General features: G+C 32.9%; 1 protein-coding gene across 1 annotated transcript in view; it reads left to right on the top strand.

Moving 5' to 3' along the window:
* LOC143190789 (alkaline phosphatase) overlaps nt 1–19,647 on the top strand; it is a 349,882-nt gene extending 330,235 nt beyond the window's left edge. The window contains exons 7-9 of the mRNA XM_076395357.1: nt 2,221–2,415; nt 5,312–5,539; nt 18,506–19,647. Of these exons, the coding sequence (XP_076251472.1) occupies nt 2,221–2,415; nt 5,312–5,539; nt 18,506–18,777 (695 nt within the window). The 3' untranslated portion in view covers nt 18,778–19,647. The remainder of the gene's footprint in view (nt 1–2,220; nt 2,416–5,311; nt 5,540–18,505) is intronic.
* Nucleotides 19,648–20,236: the final 589 nt, after the last annotated feature.

The following is a 20,236-nucleotide window of genomic DNA, read 5'->3' as shown; positions in this document are numbered from 1 at the left end:
GAAAAAAAACAAATTAAGAAAATTATACCAGAGAATATTTAATAAATTGCTGCTGAACGCGGTTTTTTATAATCTGCTGTGAATATGCGGTAATTTGATACTCATTTATCTCTTTTTTTATAGCTAGTATTACTGTTAAATTTACGCGATTACTGACATATTTGGATTCATAATTCATTCATAATTATAATTTCATAATGACGGAATTTATATTTATACGCGGCTTGTCCTGGAAATTATCTAAATCTTATGTAAAATATAGACTATAGCTTGTATTATTATAACATTTACAATATATAATATAAATATACATTTATATTGCTCAAATACGAATATATCTAGGCCCTTTCTTGTATTTCCTTTTCATTCTTTCTGTAAAGTTTCTTGCATTGCTGCATTTGCTCTGAAGTGACTAACAGAAAACAGCAATTCATGTTGAAATTCACTGTTCTTAGTATCGTTTCTCCATCACTTTTATATCTTATTGATACTGTCCTTTAACTTGTTCGCTGAAATCATCTAGATATTCAGGAAATAATCAATATTATCGCACAATAAGTGAACTTTTTGAACTTGCAAATTGCTAATTCAATGTCGTACTTCCAAACAAAATATTGCAAAAATAATAATACAAATATTAATTTTAGATTGAACAAAAATTAGGTAAAAATTTGTACTGCAAAGTATGTTTTTATAATTTTAAATAAATTATTGATTGTCCTTAATTCATACAGAAGATACACACATAAGGTGTAATAGTTTTTGTATTTATGTTACAAATAGTTTTGCAGAATGTAATGGCATATAAAATAGCAAAGATCAAATTATCAAAATGTATCACTACATAATTAGGATTGCTCGAAACATAACTGATAAATGGTATACTTATAGGTCTACAAAAAAGAAACTACTAGTTATAAAATATTCATGAAATATTGTGTAACTTTTATTTTCTAGTATGGACAATAATATTTACACAACCTTAACAATTCCCAAGCAGGTGACCAATACATCTACAAACATTAATTCTTGATGCTCTTTAATCAACAAATAGTCGAATTAAATCAGCTTCCACATCCTGGTTGTTGATTTAACTGATGCCACTGTATCAATAACGGAAAAATAACGACTATTGAGAAAAAAAATTGTCATAGTATTATGATTTTCTGTAGAGAGCATAAAATGAAGTGGACGAAATAGATTTGAGTAATAAGTTGCCTGCCTGCATTTTACGAGGGTCACTATTTATATTTCGAGAATTGGAAACACTCTTGTCATTTGTGTCAATCTGATTGTTCCAACGTGAAGTTTGACATTTTTGACGATATCGATTGGTGCAAAGAAATGTTTAAGAAATTCAATCGCGGTGCTTCGATAGACGTTTATGAAATCGTGGCAGGTGATGAATCATGGATATATGCGTATGAGCCCGAAAGTAAACAGCAGTCAATAGTATGGGTGTTCCAAAATGCACCAATTCCATCAAAAATTGTTCGCGCACGAAGCACTTTAAAGAAAATAGTGACTTGTTTCTTCGGGAAAACTGGTCATACTGCAGCAGTTCCTCTGAAGGACCGTAGACCAGTATATTCTAATTGGTACACAACCATGTTTGCCAGAAGTCTTCGGTGAATTTTTGTCTCTTGTTTGTCTTCGGGAAAACAACCAAGGGACGCCAGATTCTTCTTCATCATGACAATGCGAGCTCTCACACATCGGCTCAAACAAGAGACTATTAGAGCACTCAAAACATCGAATTGATGGGCCATCCGCCGTACAGCCCTGATTTGGCACCCAATGACTTCTTTTTGTTCCCATCCGTGAAGAATGAACTGTGTGATTAACGATTTTTATCGCCCGAAGAAGCTTTAGAAGCTTTCAAAAATCATGTTTTGAAGATGCCTCATACGGAATAGAATAAATGCTTTGAAAATTGGTTTAAGCGTATGCAAAAGTATATTGTGACAATGTGGTGTAAAGGATGATCGTGGCGAGTACTTTGAAAAACAATAAAAATATATTCGCATCTTAACTATTGGTTTTTTTCCTATTCCCGAAATATAAATAGTGACCCTCGTACTTGTTAATACTTTCTATTACTTGATTGAATTTTATCGCTTGACTTAGAATTCGTTTGTTGAGAAGTTCTTACAATTCCTGTCTATTACTTCCTTTAAATTAAAGTTGCATAGTTTTAATATCAGCATCTTCTTGTTTCAGGAGGTCGTATAGACCACGCTCACCATTACAACAACGCTTACCGCGCCCTGGACGAGACATTAGCAATGGAAACGGCTTTACTGGCCGCGCTGGCTCTGGTGAATCCCACGGAGACGTTGATAGTGGTAACGTCCGACCATTCCCACGTGCTGACAATGGGCGGACAGGCAACTCCTAGAGGACACCCTATACTCGGTGAGTTCGCCTCTTAATAAACCGAGATGCATCTTTCAAGCTGGGAATTGCATCGTGTCACAACTTTAATGCAATTTGCCGACGAGCAGGATCTCTTATACAGGTGGTCGGGTTTTATTAGCGTTAGCGTAAAGCCACCATTAATTACGGTTATAAAACTTTCTACGTGCAAGAATGGTTAAATCTGATATATTATTAACACTGGTCGGCACGAGTGTTCTCCTTTAATAGTTAGTTTTAATTTATTTGCTGAAATTTTTATTTAACCATCAATACTTGTATAATGAGCAATATTATGCAGCACTAAATCACTACAAATAAATAAAAATTGAAATACCTGGTGCGTAATCAAGGTTTTTACACTTATATTAACGTCAACTCAAGCACTACTTTTGCACTAACACCACACATCAGTTCAAACGGCTTGGTCCTCTTCTGTCGCCTTCTCCAATCGTATATTTATGCCTCTGGATCAGTGGTTTAGTACCGAGGATTATAGTTTTTCTTTACAAATCTCAATGGAGGTCATAATTTCTGCCACTCCACACGGCATTGACAGAATACCTCAATATTTAGTTCTGAAGCCGCTGAATTTTGTCCAGATTAACAGGTTATTTGAAAAGTCCCCGACCTGACACATAGATGGCGCTACTAGAATTAAATCCATATATGATTTTTAGTTAGCCCTAAGACTCAAAAGATGCGTGTATAAATTTGACAGCTGTCGGTTCATTAGTTTGTAAATTATAGTATCTTGAGTGAAGCAATATTTGTTATTGCGAAAAAAATGGATAAAAAGGAATTTCGCGTGTTGATAAAATATTGCTTTTTGAAGGGATGTTTAGACGTGCTGAAATGAGCACCGAAGACGGTGAACGCACTGGACGCCCAAAAGAGGTTGTTACAGACGAAAACATTTAAAAAATTCACAAAAAGATTTTGAACGACCGTAAATTGAAACTGAATAAAATAGCAGACACAAAGATATAAGCTGAACGTGTATCATATCATTCATGAATATTTGGGCATGAGAATATGCTCTGTGCAAATTGGGTGCCGCGCGCGCTCAGTTTTGACCAAAAACAACGACGAGTTGATGATTCGAAGTAGTGTTTCAAGATGATTAAGCGTAATAAATCCGAGTTCTTGTATCGATATGTGACAATGGATGAACTATGGCTCCATAATTTCACTCCAAAGTCCAATCGACAGTCATCCGAGTGGACTGGACACGATGAACACGCTGCAAAGCGTTGCTAAAGGCAACAGTCGGCTGGCAAGATTATAGCATCTGTATTTTGGGACACGCATGGAATAACTTTCATTGACTACCTTGAAAGAGGCAGGACCATCAGCAGTGACTATTACATAGAGTTATTTGACCGTTTGAAGGACGAAATCGCTGGAAATCGGCCGCATTTGAAGAAAAAGAAACTAACGGTTCACCGAGATAATGCACCGTGTCAGAAATCCATGAATTGGGCTTTGAATTGCTTCCTCATCCACCGTATTCTCCAGATCTGGCCCCCAGAGTCTATTTCTTATTCTCAGATCTCAAAGAATGCTCCCTGGGAAAAAAGTACGCCGAAGAGGGAGGTAATCGACGATACTGAGGCCTATTTTGAACCAAAGGACAAATGGTATTACAAAAATGGCATCGAAAAGTTGGCGGGCCGCTATAATCAGTGTATTACCATTGAAGGTAATTATGTTGAATAAAAACAATCATTTTGCCAAAAATTGGCTTTTACTATGGTAGGCCGGTAATTTTTGAATTGACGTGTTAATTTTCTTGACAATGTGAATGCTATATATATAGGATTAAAGACTTGCTTATATAGCAGCACGCTATTGTATGTCGATAGAGCAGTACATTTTCCAAAATAGCCAATACATTTGTCCAATTTTTATATCCAGTTCTTCATATGAGCACTTTGTACGGCACAGCTTCGCCTCCCTATATACTTTATACTTTTATCCCATGGTTCATGGATATTGTTTATTCTGATAATTATCTATTGATTTCTTTAATTTTTTAAAACTGATGTGGTCAGATTTAGTTACATTTGAAATCTCCATTGCCTAGCCTAATTGTTAATTTTGTTTACAGAGGTTTTCAAATTCATTGCTGTCTCCTGATTTATCTATTACCTAACTTAATTAACACGACATATTCTTCAGGCTCTAGATATTGTTGTATCATTTCTATTTGCAATCAGTGGCTAATGGAATATGAATACTATTACTCAATCTTCATTTAGACATTGAAAAAAGAGATAATAACGTCGGCATAATTTTTTAAAAAGCATTGCATGCATAAAAGCTTATCATAGAATCTATCATCGAAGAATATCAATCAAAAACTTAACAACATTTACGACGAGAAGTTGCAGTCTTTTTCAGTCGAGAAAAAATAGTCAAACCTTTTAATTTATCAAAACTTTTAGTGTATTAGAATTCGTTACCTTTATTTTATTGGTAAAATTTGTCACAATAAACCAAAAAAAGTACAAAAGTGAAAAACAAGAAGTTGATTGTAGAGACCAATAAGGAGGTGAAGTGGTACTGACTAGATGTAGGGAATATTTAAATTTTTTCAAAATAACCCCCGGGAATTTCCAAAAAATTCTGGGAAGTATTTCTCGTTCTTTATCAATTTTTATTTTCAGTATAAAAATTGATTTGGAATACAATATCTTATACTCCATGCTCATGTTTAAATAGATTACAATATGGAGAATCAATGTAGCAGGGAAGCGTTTTTGCATATGTTTTAGTTAACTGAGCTTTAATTATTCACGTTGGTGCCGTGGAGCCTCCAATGTAATTCAATAGTTTCCGTAACTTCCTACTAACAGTAGTTACAAGACCTCTAAACCGAATATTTCCGTTTCAGGACCGGATAGTAAAGTTTCCGACGTAGATGGTCAGCCGTACACAACGATTCTGTATGGCAACGGTCCAGGTTTCGCAACGCCCAGGATCGTCCCCATGAATACGACATCGGCCGTTGAAGATAGGAATCAGGTACACGGTGCCGCTGTGCCCAGACAATGGGGCACGCACGGTGGCGAGGACGTGCCCGTTTATGCCTTGGGTCCTCTAGCAACCACCCTTTTTACAGGTAATGTCTCTTTCTTAATATCGATTTCAGATTCTGGATCAACGAAAATCTTTGGAACTCAAAATTATATTTATAAACCGAATATACACATTATAAATTACTAAGAAAATATTTCGGATTTGTCGCGTGACACGCGCATTTTACACGAACATTCAACAGCATAAAGTTTATGCTGGTATATGGGGATATATTAACAAGTCAATTAAAAAGTATCCGGCTTGACATATAGATGGCGCTACTAGAATTAAATCCATATGTTTTGTAGTTAGCCATACACTTCAAAACATGCGTGTATAAATATAACATCTCTCGGATCATTAGTTTGTGAATTATAGCTCTTTGATTGAAGGAACTTTTCTTATTGGAACAAAATGGATAAAAAGTAATTTCGCGTGTTGATAAAATATTGATTTTTGAAGGAAAAAAAATACAGTTGAAGCAAAACTTGGCTTGATGCCGAGTTTCCGGACACTACCCCAGAAAAATCAACCATCACGGATTGGTATGCTAAGTTTAGACTTGGTGAAATGAGCACCCAAGAAGGTGAACGCAGTGAACGCATAAAAGAGGTTTTTACTGACGAAAACATTAAAAAAATCCACAAAATGATTTTATATGACCGTAAATTGAAATTGAATGAAATATCAGACACTATAAAGATATCAAATGAAGGTGTACATCATATCATTTACGAATATTTGGGTATGAGAAAGCTCTGTGCAAAGTAGGTGCCGCGCGAGCTCACTTTTGACCAAATTCAACGACGAGATGATGAGATAATTTGGAGCAGTGTGTGAAGATGATCAGAAATAATAAACCCGAGTTTTTGCGTCGATATGTGACAGTGGATAAAACATGGCTACATCACTTCACTCCGAAGTCCAAGCGACAGTCATCCGAATGGACTGCAAATGATGAACCCGCTCCAAAGCGTGGGAAAACGAAACAGTAAGCTGGCAAGGTTATGATGGCATCTGTATTTTGGGATCCGCATAGAATAATGTTCATTGACTACCTTGAAAACGGAAGGACCATCAACAGTGATATTACATAGTGTTATTGTATCGTTTGAAGGACGAGATTGCAAGAAACGGCCGCATTTACAGAAAAATAGTGCTACTTCACAAGACGATGCACCGTGTCACAAGTCGGTGACTTTGAATTGACCAGTTAGAACTATATATCAATAAACGAGAAATGTGAAATGTGTCCTTCACGTAATTCATAAATATAAACTTTAACTTTTTAACTAACTGTTGGTGATTTCATTATAATTATGGTGATGTTGTTCTACACACTACCGTAAGATAGTTAAGCAAAGGAAATATCTGAAACGATTCTTTCATTTAAAATTCGAAATAATTATATTGTTACAACAAAGTGACAAGGAATATATTCAAATGTTCTCCGATAAATGATGGACATTGGCGGCTTTTTTTGACTGATATTGTCCTGAAGTTTAAAAATCTTAATTTGATGAGTTGTAATATGATTTTCCACAAATGAGGCCCCAGCAAAGGTCCTGCTTTCCAATTTTCCAATCGTTTCAGCTATGCAACCAGAGGTATACAATGGCGATAGTACTTATCAAGATATAGTTTCTACTTGAAGGAATTAAAATCATAAATAAAAAAAAAGATTTACTAATGCGAAAGGTATTAAGGGTTGTTTTATCCTTGTATAAAAACTTTGGGATCTTGAAGAAAATGATATGATTTTACTTAGGACCATTGCTCCTTCACATTGTAAAACCTAGCTAATATACACCTATTGATAACAAAAATCATTAAGAAAATAATTAACAACCTCTTATTTTTAACATTCACTTTTTTTATAAAGAATTTCTATTTATCAGCACACATCAGGTGTCAATTCAATTATATTTTGAAATTATTACATAATTCATGAGTTTATAAATATGTTGGATTGACATATAAATGTTATATTAACGTAGTGAGTGCTATATATATTATTCATTGTAATAATTTGCATATTTCTCATGTATTAAATTTGTTTTCTCTCCCAACAGCATGCAGATCAGATATAAACTGCCTCATTTAACTGGTAAACCCAGTAACTTGCGTGATAAGTATTCTAAACGGAGCTTATCGCTTCGAACCCCCTGTAAATTGCCTTGAAAGCTTCAATTTATTACATATAGATTGATAGATGTCGATGTTATGAAAGGAATATACGATTATATATTCCTTCCATATATATCGCAAAATAAATATAACTTTTCATTTACCAAAAAAATAATAGTACAATATTCAAATTATTTTTTATAAAGCCTCTAAAAAAATGCCTATATATTCAGCAATATTTTATATAGGATGAAAATGTTTTTACTTGATTAAAGCATATTTCAGTTCTGATGGAAAAAAGTTTTTTATTTAACAATTTAATATAGGAAAATATATTAAACTGAATCCAAATAAAATCAGATTTTATTACAGGCTAGATTAAAATTGGATATATTAATTTGATTTTATAGAAAACAATAAATTGTTTTTGAGTTAATTTACGTGGAATTTTCTGCCTCAATCAAGCTTAGGATATTGATATATTTAATTTAACTTTTGTAATACAAACAGTTTGTTCATGATCATTATTTATAATGATATGTCTAAATTAAAGGGTGAAAATTATCGGATTTTAGTCTATATTGTATACTACCTAAATTTAGTCAGTTATATTCCAGTTATATCAGTAACCAAACTGGGTAAAACACGCTTTTTGTGAGATGTCTTTTATAGTTACTTAATGTCCACTTGAGGGCTGTAGGTCCAATCTAAGTAAATTCTAATGGCTACAAGATTGACTCTGAACAATACAAGATGGATGTTATCATAATTTAATCATATAATTTAAGTGTTGAACAACTAAAATGCTATTAGCCCAAATCTGCATTTTAAGTAGAAATCCTATAACAAAAATTAAGAAATATATAACATATTTTTTATAAAGAATAATTTATATTTATTAGAAAAATATTGCAAAAAATTCTAAAGAGATTTTTAATATTATTCTCCTCCACCAACGAGAGTTTATCAGGACAGGACCTAACATGTTAATTGAAAAGTTCACGGCATACCACAGTAAAACACATATTTTTGGTAAAATTAATTTTGTTATTCAACATAATTCTTCGACGAAAATTTCTTCTCAGATTTGCTGCTCATTTTGCTTTTGAAATTGCTGCCATGGATTTTTGCCATCGTTTTCTTGTCACACGGTGTATTGTGAAGCACCACTTTCTTTTTCTTCAAACGCGGCCGTTTTTCGGCGATTTCGTCCTTCAAACGGTCCAATAACGCCATGTAATAGTCGCCGTTAACAATCCTTCCTTTTTCAAGGTAGTCGATAAAAATTATTCCATGCGCATCCCAAAATACAGACGCCATAACCTTGCCAGCCGACTGTTGACTTTTCCCATGCTTTGGTGCGGGTTCGTCGTGTGCAGTGCACACGGATGACTGTCGAGTGGTCTTCGGAGTGAAACGATAGATCCATGTTTCATCCATTGTCCCGTATCGACACAAAAACTCGAGTTTATTACTCTTGATCATCTTCAAACACTGCTCCGAATCGTCAACTCGTCGTTGTTTTTGGTCAAAAGTGAGCTCGCGCAGAACCCATCTTGCACAGAGCTTTCTCATCCCCAAATATTCGTTAATGATATGATGTCCACATTCAGTTGATATCTTTAGAGTATCTGCTATTTCATTCAATTTAAATTTACAGACATTCAAAATCATTTTGTGGATTTTTTAAATGTTTTCGCCGATAATAACCTTTCACCACGTCTAAACTGAGTATACCAATCCTTGATGGCTGATATTCCTGGGACAGTGTCCGGAAACTCGGCATCATGCCAAGTTTTTGTTTCAACTGTATTTTGTCCCTTCAAAAAGCAATACTTTACCAACACGCGAAATTCCTTTTTAACCATTTTGTTCACAATAACAAAAGTTGATTCACTCAAAATGCTATAATTCACAAACTATGTTTTGAGGGTTAGGGCTAACTAAAAAACATATGATCTATATAATATAATATTGGTAGCGCCATCTATGTATCAGGTCGAGGACTTTTCAATTGTGACTTGTAAAATAAATGACTCCAATACCGTATATTTTATAAAAACCGAATGACTTAGCATGTAATAAACTCTAAAAGAAACCCACAATAAATTAACAAAGTTCCGATATTATTATCTAAAATTTCAGTTTATTTGTATACGAACTACATTCATTTGAAATGGATCGGCCCTTTTTAAGTTAATTGGCCTTTTTTAACGCCATCTATCTGAATGATTAACGCCTTGATTAGTAGAGAAACATGCTACGGAATACCGTATGTTACCTAGCTGTATTTTATGGCTTCAAGCAGCCCGTTTGGTTTCCCAGACCTGTTTAGGGCTAATGTAACTAAAGATAAACGAGCATCCGAGGCTAGTTTTAAGATGCGCATACTTGAGGCGGGATCTGTTTATGTTAAATTATATCATACGTAACGATGTACGTTATTACCGTATCTCCTATGGAACTAGCCATTTTCGTTGCATAAAAATTATTCTCGCCTTCCGGATTTGCATGATCTCAGAGCGATTTCTTCATAGAAGTCTCAAATTTTAATCAATTGCATATAGTCTGTCCAATAAAACAGACAATGCACGTCCTCAAAATGTTTATTTTGGTTGACATAACAAAAAACTAATATAAATAAACTGGTGAAAGAAAAATAATGTAATGAAATATAATTCATTAGAAAATTATAGGATATAGATAATTAGTTGTTGGTTGAAGTTTTTCCACACTACTATGCTGAAGTTCCAATTTTTCCTTTATGTAGTGGCACTCGCAGGAAGCCTAATCTACCTAATTTACAAATGTAACAGTTTAATTGAAAAGTCCCATACCTGACACATAGATGGCGCTACTAGAATTAAATTCATATGTTTTTTAGTTAGCACTAACCTTCAAAAGATGCGTGTATAAAGTTGATAGCTATCGGACCATTAGTTTGTGAATTATAGAATTTTGAGTGAAGCAACTTTTGTTATTGTGAAAAAAAATGGATAAAAAGGAATTTCTCGTGTTTATAAAATATTGCTTTTTGAAGGGAAAAATACAGTTGAAGTAAAAACTTAGTTTGATGCCGAGATTCCAGGCACTGCCCCATGAAAATCAACCATCAAGGATTGGTATGCTTAGTTTAGACGTGGTGAAATGAGCACCGAAGTCGGTGAACATTTAAAATATCCACAAAATGATTTTAAATGACAGTAAATTGAAACTGAATGAAATAGCAACACTCACTTGACAGTCATCCGAGTGGAGTGCACACGATGAACCTGCTCCAAAGTGTGGGAAAACGCAACAGTCGACCGGCAAGGTTATGGCCTCTGTATTTTGGGATGCGCATAAAATAATTTTCATTGACTACCTTGAAGAAGGAAGGACCATCAACAGCAACTATTGCATAGCGTTACTGGATCGTTTGAAAGACGAAATCGCCAAAAAACGGCCGCGTTTAAAGAAAAAGTAAGTGTTGCTTCACCAAGACAATGCACCGTGTCACATGTCAGTGAAAACGATAGCAAAAATGAATGAATTGGAGTTCGAGTTGCTTCCTCATCCACCGTATTCTTCCACCAGATCTCACCCCAGCGATTATATCCTGTTCTCAGATCTCAAAAGAAGGCCCGCTGAGAAGAAATTTTCGTTTTATGAAGAGGTGAACGCCGAAACCGAAGCCTATTTTGAATTAATTGAAGTACCAAAATGGTATCGAAAAGTTGGAGGGTCGCTATAATCTGTGTATTACCCTTGAAGGGAATTATGTTGACTAAAAAAGACTAATTTTGCCAAAAAATGTGTTTTACTGTGGAAATCCAGGGACCTTTCGACTGACATGTTATATCCGAGTAATCCATTTTTATTTCATTACAGAGTTAACCAGGTATCTTCAAAATTTAATTTTAATTTTGCAGTTTTGTTGGCACATTTTCCACCAGTATTCTATGGTACGGAGAATTGTCCATCACTATTAATTGTCACACATTGTTACAGATAGGCTATTATTTTTCAAATACGCTGTAATACGACTACCAAATACATCGCTCTAGAAATTAAAAAAGTCTATTAAGAAAAAAAAATTCTAGTATATTTTATGGATACTGCAGAAAACCTGAAGAAGACTAACGCAGATATATTTTTAGGTTAGAATTGAATTTTTTAGAATTTACTAATTTTGATTTTTACTCTGTTTCAATGTATTTAAAATCTAATAACGGTAAACACCTTTATATGTCGCTATATTCTTAATAACAAGGCTTGACCCACAAAATAACTATTACTGGAATTTTATAGCACGTACTCTGTTTGTCTTTGTGGGAATTTTAATGGATATGTAGACACATCGACCAATCTCCGATCCATTTCGGATTGCTGATTTGGGACATCCATTAGGTGAGTGGGGAAATAAAAAAAGGCGGAAAAAGCTGGATATTTATCAACCAACGTCAGGAAAGGTCTATCATTAGCTTTAATTAAGTTCGTAGACGTTTGTTTTGGACAGTAAATATTCATTAGTCCACTTGCGGTGGGATGTTACTTCTTCGGGTGTATTATTATTAATTAACAAAATATTCTTCATTGATATTATATCGCTATATAATAGGGAATGCAGCAAAAGATTTTTAATTATTGTTCTTTCAAAATATATTCGATTTTTTCAATATCTCCAAATGTTATAAAAGACTCAAATTAAACATCTATTTCTTACAACACCCTATACTAGGTTATCTAATAAGTTTTGTCGTTTGAGAAAAACATTGATTTTTCGAAATAAGTTTTTAAAGATATGAAAACGGCCATAAGTCAGTGGCAACTAAATCGAAAGTACATAATGGACGTTGCAGTAATTTTGTTTTTTTGTCGTATATAGTTTATGAGCCATATAGTGGAGTACACTGGGTAGAGAAAAATTGATCTTTTTCTTCTGGTAATCAGGTATTTATATTCTGCTGAAGCATTTTAAATTCTGAGGCATAAACAAAATCACTTTTAAATATGTAAAAATTTGAAAATAAGGATAGAGTTTAATTTTTTCATAGTATACATAGAAACATAAACGTTGGAATAATTTAGCTGAAAAATATTATTTTATTTTAAAACTGAAGGACCACAACATATTTCCAGCTGAAATATTTAAATATAAAATATTTTATATTGCAAAAAATGAATTAAATAGACCACATTTTCCTTGGCCCTGTGCGCTATGATATGAGCCAGTATTTGCTATGATGACACGAACACTGTCCAAACCATAACCTATATCTTCTGTATATAGACCAATGATACAAATATACGGAAAATTACAAATATACTTGAATAAGTTGTAGTAATACATAAATATTGAAAGTTTTTGATATAATGTAGTATATAGTTAATAAAAAAGCCTATTAGTTGACAAAAACAAATTGCTTCTTGTATTTTTTCTTAAAATATATGAACACTAGAACTTTATGAATATATAATGTACAAATATATGGCCTTCTTTTCATAAAAATCTAAAAAAATATTTCTTTCTTTTCGTACGTTACGGCGTGGGGCCTTTTTTTCTATCGGGTATATCTGCAATGCGTAACCGGATCCTCTTTGTTGATTTTTTGGCGGTACGAGGAAATATATTTTCGTTTTTGGAATACTGATTCAGAACATCCATTAGGTAAGGGATACAATTTTAAAAATCAAACAAAAAGAACGGATATTAATCAAGCAACGGCGGAAGGCGCCGTATCGTTAGGATTAATTCGTTATTTATGGATGTTTCCTCTTGGAAAAATATTCATTAGTACTTTTATTGTGCTAAATATCCGACGGCGATATTTTTATTTACATGGCATCATTACTGGTGTTCATAATGATGTTTCCTGTTTGTTGCAGCATTAAGTATTTTGATTTTAAATTACTACATATATATCTTTCTTAAATAATTACAACAAAGCGAATGTGAACAATATATTCAGAAAACACCTATAAATGGCAAAAAATAAACAGGTAAAGTGGCTTTTAATAATCGCCGGTTTAAAAACTGGCGATTCTCGCGGGTTCGAATCCTGTTGGGGCATGGCCGTTACAGTTTTCATAGACAGCCTTCCCACGAGGCAATATAAATAATTGGACACATGCTTGGAAAATAAGAATTAATGAAAGTAAATCTGTACATGTACAGTTCACCTATAAACAGACCGTACAAGCACCCATCACATTAAATAATACTATCATTCCATATAGCAACTGGAACAGCGCTGGAAGGAATATATAGAGAAGAAAAGAAAAGAACTGGAAATATAAGAAAATGTACAAGCTAATTGGAAAAAAAATCACAAATATCAGTACATAATAAAGCTATTATATAAGCAATTACTGAAACCTATATGGACATACGGAGTTCAATAATGGTGATGTTCTGAAAAGAGTAACATAAATAAAATACAAATTTCTCAGAACAAAGTCCTGAGAGGTATTGTGGGTGCACCCAAATACTATAGAACTGATTATCTACATCGAGACATTCAGATACCCACGGTCAGTCAAGAAATCAAGAGAATTGCAAGGGGCTATGAGGAAAACTCCATTCTCACGCAAATATTGAAATATTGTAACTAATGGATACCACCAAAATAGGACACAGACTCAAAAGAATCAAACCATCTGATCTTGTGTAGTGATATGCAGTGAGGTGCATATATTAAAAAATTGTATAAACATTATTTCACCAGAGACTGAGATAGGGCCGACGAGTCCTGCTAGTTATATACCTAGATTTAAGTTATCCTAAAGACAAATTGTACGTGAGACGGAAAGGACTAGTAACAATATATTAATTAGATAATAAAAAAATGGACAGTCTTCTCAACCACCACTAAGAACTCGAGGGAGGAACTTTAGAGATAAACACAAGAGGCAACGAGAATCAGAATTGACCAAATAATTATCAAAATCAGAACTAACACTAAGAAGAGAGTCTGTCTCCATAATTGGTAGTATTATCAGAAATAGAGTTAACTACAGAATATTAAATTAGAATATGCTATCACAAAGCTATTTGTGAAATAATTGACTAAAGAACTGGCAAAATTAATATGAAAGTGTTACAGAACCAAGACCAGAAGCAGTAAAGTTGTTACCGAATTAGTCAAGGAACATAAATTAAGAAACAGTCATGAGAATCAAGATTTAATCTGAATTAAGAAGAAAGAAAAGGTCTCAAGAATGGAAGGCAAGAATCAAGAACAGAAGAATTATATGTCGTGTGTATAATAATTAATTGGGTCCGATAACGAAATCAGTACATAAATTACGTTTTTGTAAGTCATTTCCATCCAACTCATAATTCTTCCACCATTACGTATGGATTTAACATGTGTAATAATATATATATATATATATATATATATATATATATATATATATATATATTTGTATTATTCATTTAAATAAACAAAATCGTCTTTGAGTGAAAATAAATTGTATTAGATTTACTACATTGTTTTCGTTCCTTAACAAATCAACATAAGCATTATATATTAAATAATATATTAAAAGACATTACAGATCCACGATCGTTAGTACATATAATGATTAATTCCATAGTTCAATTATGTTTATGGCATCATTAAAAATACAAAGTTAGTACAGAGCTGTTTAACCGTTTCTTGACTCCGTCATTCATTAAATAAAGAAAACAGACTTGATATAGACATTAGGAAAATTCAAACGGTTCATTCTCTTCCAACGCACCCCATTCACTTTAACGCCCCTATTCCGAGGAACTTCCAATATCAATAAAGAGGGAAGTTGGACGGTTTTTGATGCCGTAGAATCTAATAGAGTGCCTCTTTGTGCCGCACTGTTATCGAATATTTATTGGCGGCATAATCTCTTTATAAATACGAAATATCAAACCATTATAACTATAGAGGATTTCGGATGATAAGATTAGATAAAGTCGAATATATGAATAGAAATGATATGCTTTATGGATGTAGATACGATTATGGAACGAACTAAACCGATTTTGTCGGCGGTTTTTGTTGAACGTCGATGATTGGATTGGAAATGGTTATGTCATATTACACATCTACCGATAAACATTGATATAATGTTGAGAAAATTAAAATTGTTTGAATTAAAATGTCATATAGAGTAGAAACAATAAAATTATCGACTAACGCCATCAACCTTTATAGCGTCGGGAACTATCGACTGAAAACAGTCGAAACAGTCGATAGTCGTAAAACACTCGAAGAAGTCAATAGTCAAAAAACTAAGGACTGAAAATAGTAAGCACGGTTCGACTGTTTTTTTTTTTCAATTTTTGATGTCAGACGAAGATGTACGAGTTCTTTCGTGTATAAATTGTGAGAGAGGAAAGGACGGGGATAAATGCTTGGAGCAGTTAATTTTATATGTGCTTATATTTTCCAACAGTATCATCACCATAAGTTTCTAAATTTGTTTAATGGACACTAGCAGATTTCTTTAAAAACAGTTAGGTTGGGTTGTTTTACAGTTCTTTATAATAATAATTTTTAACAATATATACGACTGATCCAAATACATTCAAACACCAAAAACAATCGATTCTAATTTCATCTTAGTCCAATATAATTTTGGTTACTATGCGTAGAAATATCTGGAAAATTATATTCTATACATGAGTAGTTTCAGTCCAGTTGTATTCATACGATATTGTTAAACGAATATAACAGTAAAGTTAATATTAACTTGTACACTTTACCTTTTGTTCTAATAATTGATACATAATCTCCGAACCAACTGAACCATAAATAGTTCGACTCGAAACTAGGGTCTTTCCGAGATAGGGTAATGGACTTACCAACTAACTATGGCTGGTCAGCTGAAAGCCACTTTAAGTTTGGTCATTGATGCAGAAATTTTCAATTTCAAGCTGTAAGATTATATAAACTGAATATTTACAACTTCGGGATTAGTTTCCGTGCAATTGTAAATAGCGAAACAAAATAATATAAAAAAATTGACTCGTATACAGATTTTCAAAGTTTTATTTGGTATTTTAAAGGTTACGAAGCTTAAAACTGTACAAACAGTATTAAAAGTTCTTCTGTTGTATATTTCTCAGTTCTTATTTATTATTCTTTTTTAAGAACTAGGAGATATATAGATGAAGAACTAATTAATTACAAACGTCTGTATAATTTTAATATTTGTCTCATTAATATGTCATTAAAATTGAACTATGTTAGACCCTATAAATATTTGGTATTTGGTATTTTTAATATGAAATGCACATGTCCCACAAAATATCGTTTTAAATATTTAGGATATCGTTTAAATGTGTCCCTTTACTGTCTCATGACATTGGGATATCTTACAAGACATTTGAAATATATATTCCTTTGTGTATATTTTTATATTCTGTTGTCATTGGTCAAACAAAAACATGCATAGACTAGTGGTTAAGGGTGAATTCGAATAAAATAAAAATGTTGTAAGCGAATATTTTCTATATTAGAGAAAGAAATATTAGGGTTGATGAAATTTATAGGATGTGGAAATAAATGTTCAGTACTTCTGTAATTTTTACGCTTTTCTTCTAGGAGCTTTTTTCTATAAGCATCCTTCGGAGAAACAGGTGGACACGTTTCACTTTAAAAACCTATATATCATTTTTATCAAGGTCAATACCAAAAAAACCTACATGCTGATCTACAGGAAAACCAAGAATATAACTTATTATTGGTTTCGTGTTAAAAATGCAGAACTAATTATGAATAATCCAGCTGTAGAAGCTTGAACAATCGAAATAACTCTTCACAACTTATATAATTACAATATTTCCATAAATAAAATAAACTTTCTAAAAGTAATCTAGATCTGCACCTTTCACTAATAAAAGAAGTTACAAAATTAACCAGCAAGTGAAACTGAAGAAATATATTTAGGTAAAGATGAGTTCCAAGATTTTCTGACCAATAAAAAATGGATTAAATAGATAGACTAATTATCTACTGAGACGTTATTGGTGGGCGCTTAATATAGTTACATATCTTCCATGACTAAAATTAACAGCATGATTAGAAGATCCATTTACTTTTCTTCATGTTCTGTTCCACCCTTTGTAGGGTGAAGACGTAAATACGAAAGAAGAGAACATCTCTCTCCGGAAATCATATCCAAGACTAATCCTTAACTGATATATTGAAAATTCAATATATCAGTTAAGGATTAGTCTTGGATATGATTTCCGAACAGAGATGTTGTCTTCTTTCGTTATAAATTAAAGAGGCGAGACTAATGTCTACCAACATTTAGATTAATCTCATCCAGGGTTCACGTTATTCCTTTTAAAATTACAGAAAACTACGAAAATAGGTGGAACGTCCCGAATAAATTGAAAGCATTTTTTTACTGCGCTGGCTCCGGTTATTTCCTGGTTACTGAACGTTTCGCGCAGTTTCGAAATCTCCTGGGCCGCGGAGAGGAAGTGGCTGGCCTAGGCTAGCGAGAGGAAATCTAAAAATGCGAGTTAATTTTAAAGTAAACGCAGCTGCGGCCGCCGGGAATAGTAGAGATGTCGCGTGTGAATTTATAGATGAAGAGGAATCTCCCGTATTTTTCTTTTCAACATTGAGTTTGTCCAATGAAATTCCAACGAAGGTGGGCTTTATTGCCCTCTATTTTTAGTTCATCAATTATTTTAATTTTGGAATTTCGGAATTTCTGGTAGATTTATCGATGTTACAGCTAACTTGTTATTACTATTCAGAAGTAACTCGAGTTAATACAGTATTTCATTATATATATTTTATATAATTTATCTTAAATTACAGTATATTTTACAATTGCCTAAAGGAAAAATATATTTGTACGCAAAACTTGCTACATAACTAATTGATATAATTTGTTACAGGTACATTCGACCAAAGCTACATTCCTCATGCCATCGCGTATTCCGCTTGCCTGGGCGAACATCGATTAAGATGCCAAGGTCTGGACAACTACACTCTACCTCCCATGCAAAATTGTGTCAGTTCTGAAGTGTCTAGTGTCTCCGCCGGTGGACAACCGGTGGTAATTGCGTCCAGTGTCATGGCCGACGACGGTACTCGAGTCAAATCCAGTGGCGTTACGTTCGGCATCGACATGATGATACTGATCGCGTGTCTCATAGCCGTTACGTAATATAATGAGCAAGCCAACACGGAGAACAGGGTGACTCTACCAAATAACTAGTGTAGACAAAATTTCTGTATATAAACGGTTTTGGTGTTTATATCCTTAAAACTAACGAGATTTGAAGCAAAAGTGTATATAGTAGGTGTATTTCTGACGCCAGGACCAAAAGATGAACGATAATATGTATATAATATGTACATAATCTATTGAAAGTATATAATATCTTAGCGAATGTTATCTCTTAGGCTTTAATTTATTATAATAGTGAAACCGACACACCTCTTTTATAGGATACATTAAAAATCATCGTGGTCCGGAAGATTGAATATACAGCATCGGCGCGCGCGTCCCCACTGTTAGAGATATTTGAATATTCTCAGTATTATTGGGGACGTCGTCTTATTTATGACCAAACTTCTATCGGCATAACATTAGTCTTCAAGGCGTAAAATTTTCTCTGTATATTTTTTTAAATAAAAGGCAATGTTCATAGGTCTTATATTAATCTATATATACCATAGGTATAAATATATATAGTAAATATGAAGAGAACACTATGATGTTATATTGATTTACGAAATATTTTATAGGAGGTAAAAAGAAAAATACAGTAATATTAAAATTTTAATTATAAATTAAAAGATATAAACAATGAACCTTAACTATGCCATAAACCATTTACTAAAGTACCACATATAAAATTTTATAACAACTTCCTTGTAGATATATGCCTTTATACTTCTCACGCTATTTACTATTTAATTACAATACAATAAAATTTGCAATAGAACATTTTTCCCAATAAATGCAAGGTAAATATATTTCATAGCTTAGCTTCTAAAGAAAACACCACCATATTTAATGAAATCAAGTACTTAAAAACTCAAAGATGTTAATATTTTGTGTATTGTTTTAGTATATGTATATATATATATATATATATATATATATATATATATATATATATATATATATATATATATATATATACATATATATATATATATATATATATATATATATATATATATATATATATTCCTTATATACCTTTCAAGAATTTTCTTTTATTTCTTCTTAGGTCTGCTTTACTCTTCTTTGATGCTTTGGCAGATTACTCTTCCTTATCAGCAAAGCATTTAGCTATCGCAAGTACAATCCTTTCCTAAATAGTTACCTTTTCAGAAGTAATGGTATGCAATCTTTTCCTGCACTTCTGCAGTTTCTATAAAATAATATAAAATATAATAATAATACCCTATTACCTTGTCAGAATTAATTTGTATATTATTTTTCCGGGATTCATATTGGCTACTTGTATTTGTTTCAATCTCAACTTTCGACTCAAATTAATTTTTTGCCCGTAACTTTTCTTGCCTTATCGTACCCTACCTAAAATTCATTCGTAAGATAATAATCACATCGATAGTTTTATATAAAATATTACCTTGATAATAACTCTTTA

This window comes from Rhynchophorus ferrugineus, unplaced genomic scaffold, assembly GCF_030347505.1.
Source record: "Rhynchophorus ferrugineus isolate W39M unplaced genomic scaffold, kcgeb_rfMv2 rfM2, whole genome shotgun sequence".
NCBI lineage: Eukaryota > Metazoa > Arthropoda > Insecta > Coleoptera > Curculionidae > Rhynchophorus > Rhynchophorus ferrugineus.
Note: the sequence above shows the minus strand (reverse complement) of the source record. Positions and strands in the feature narration are given on the sequence as shown.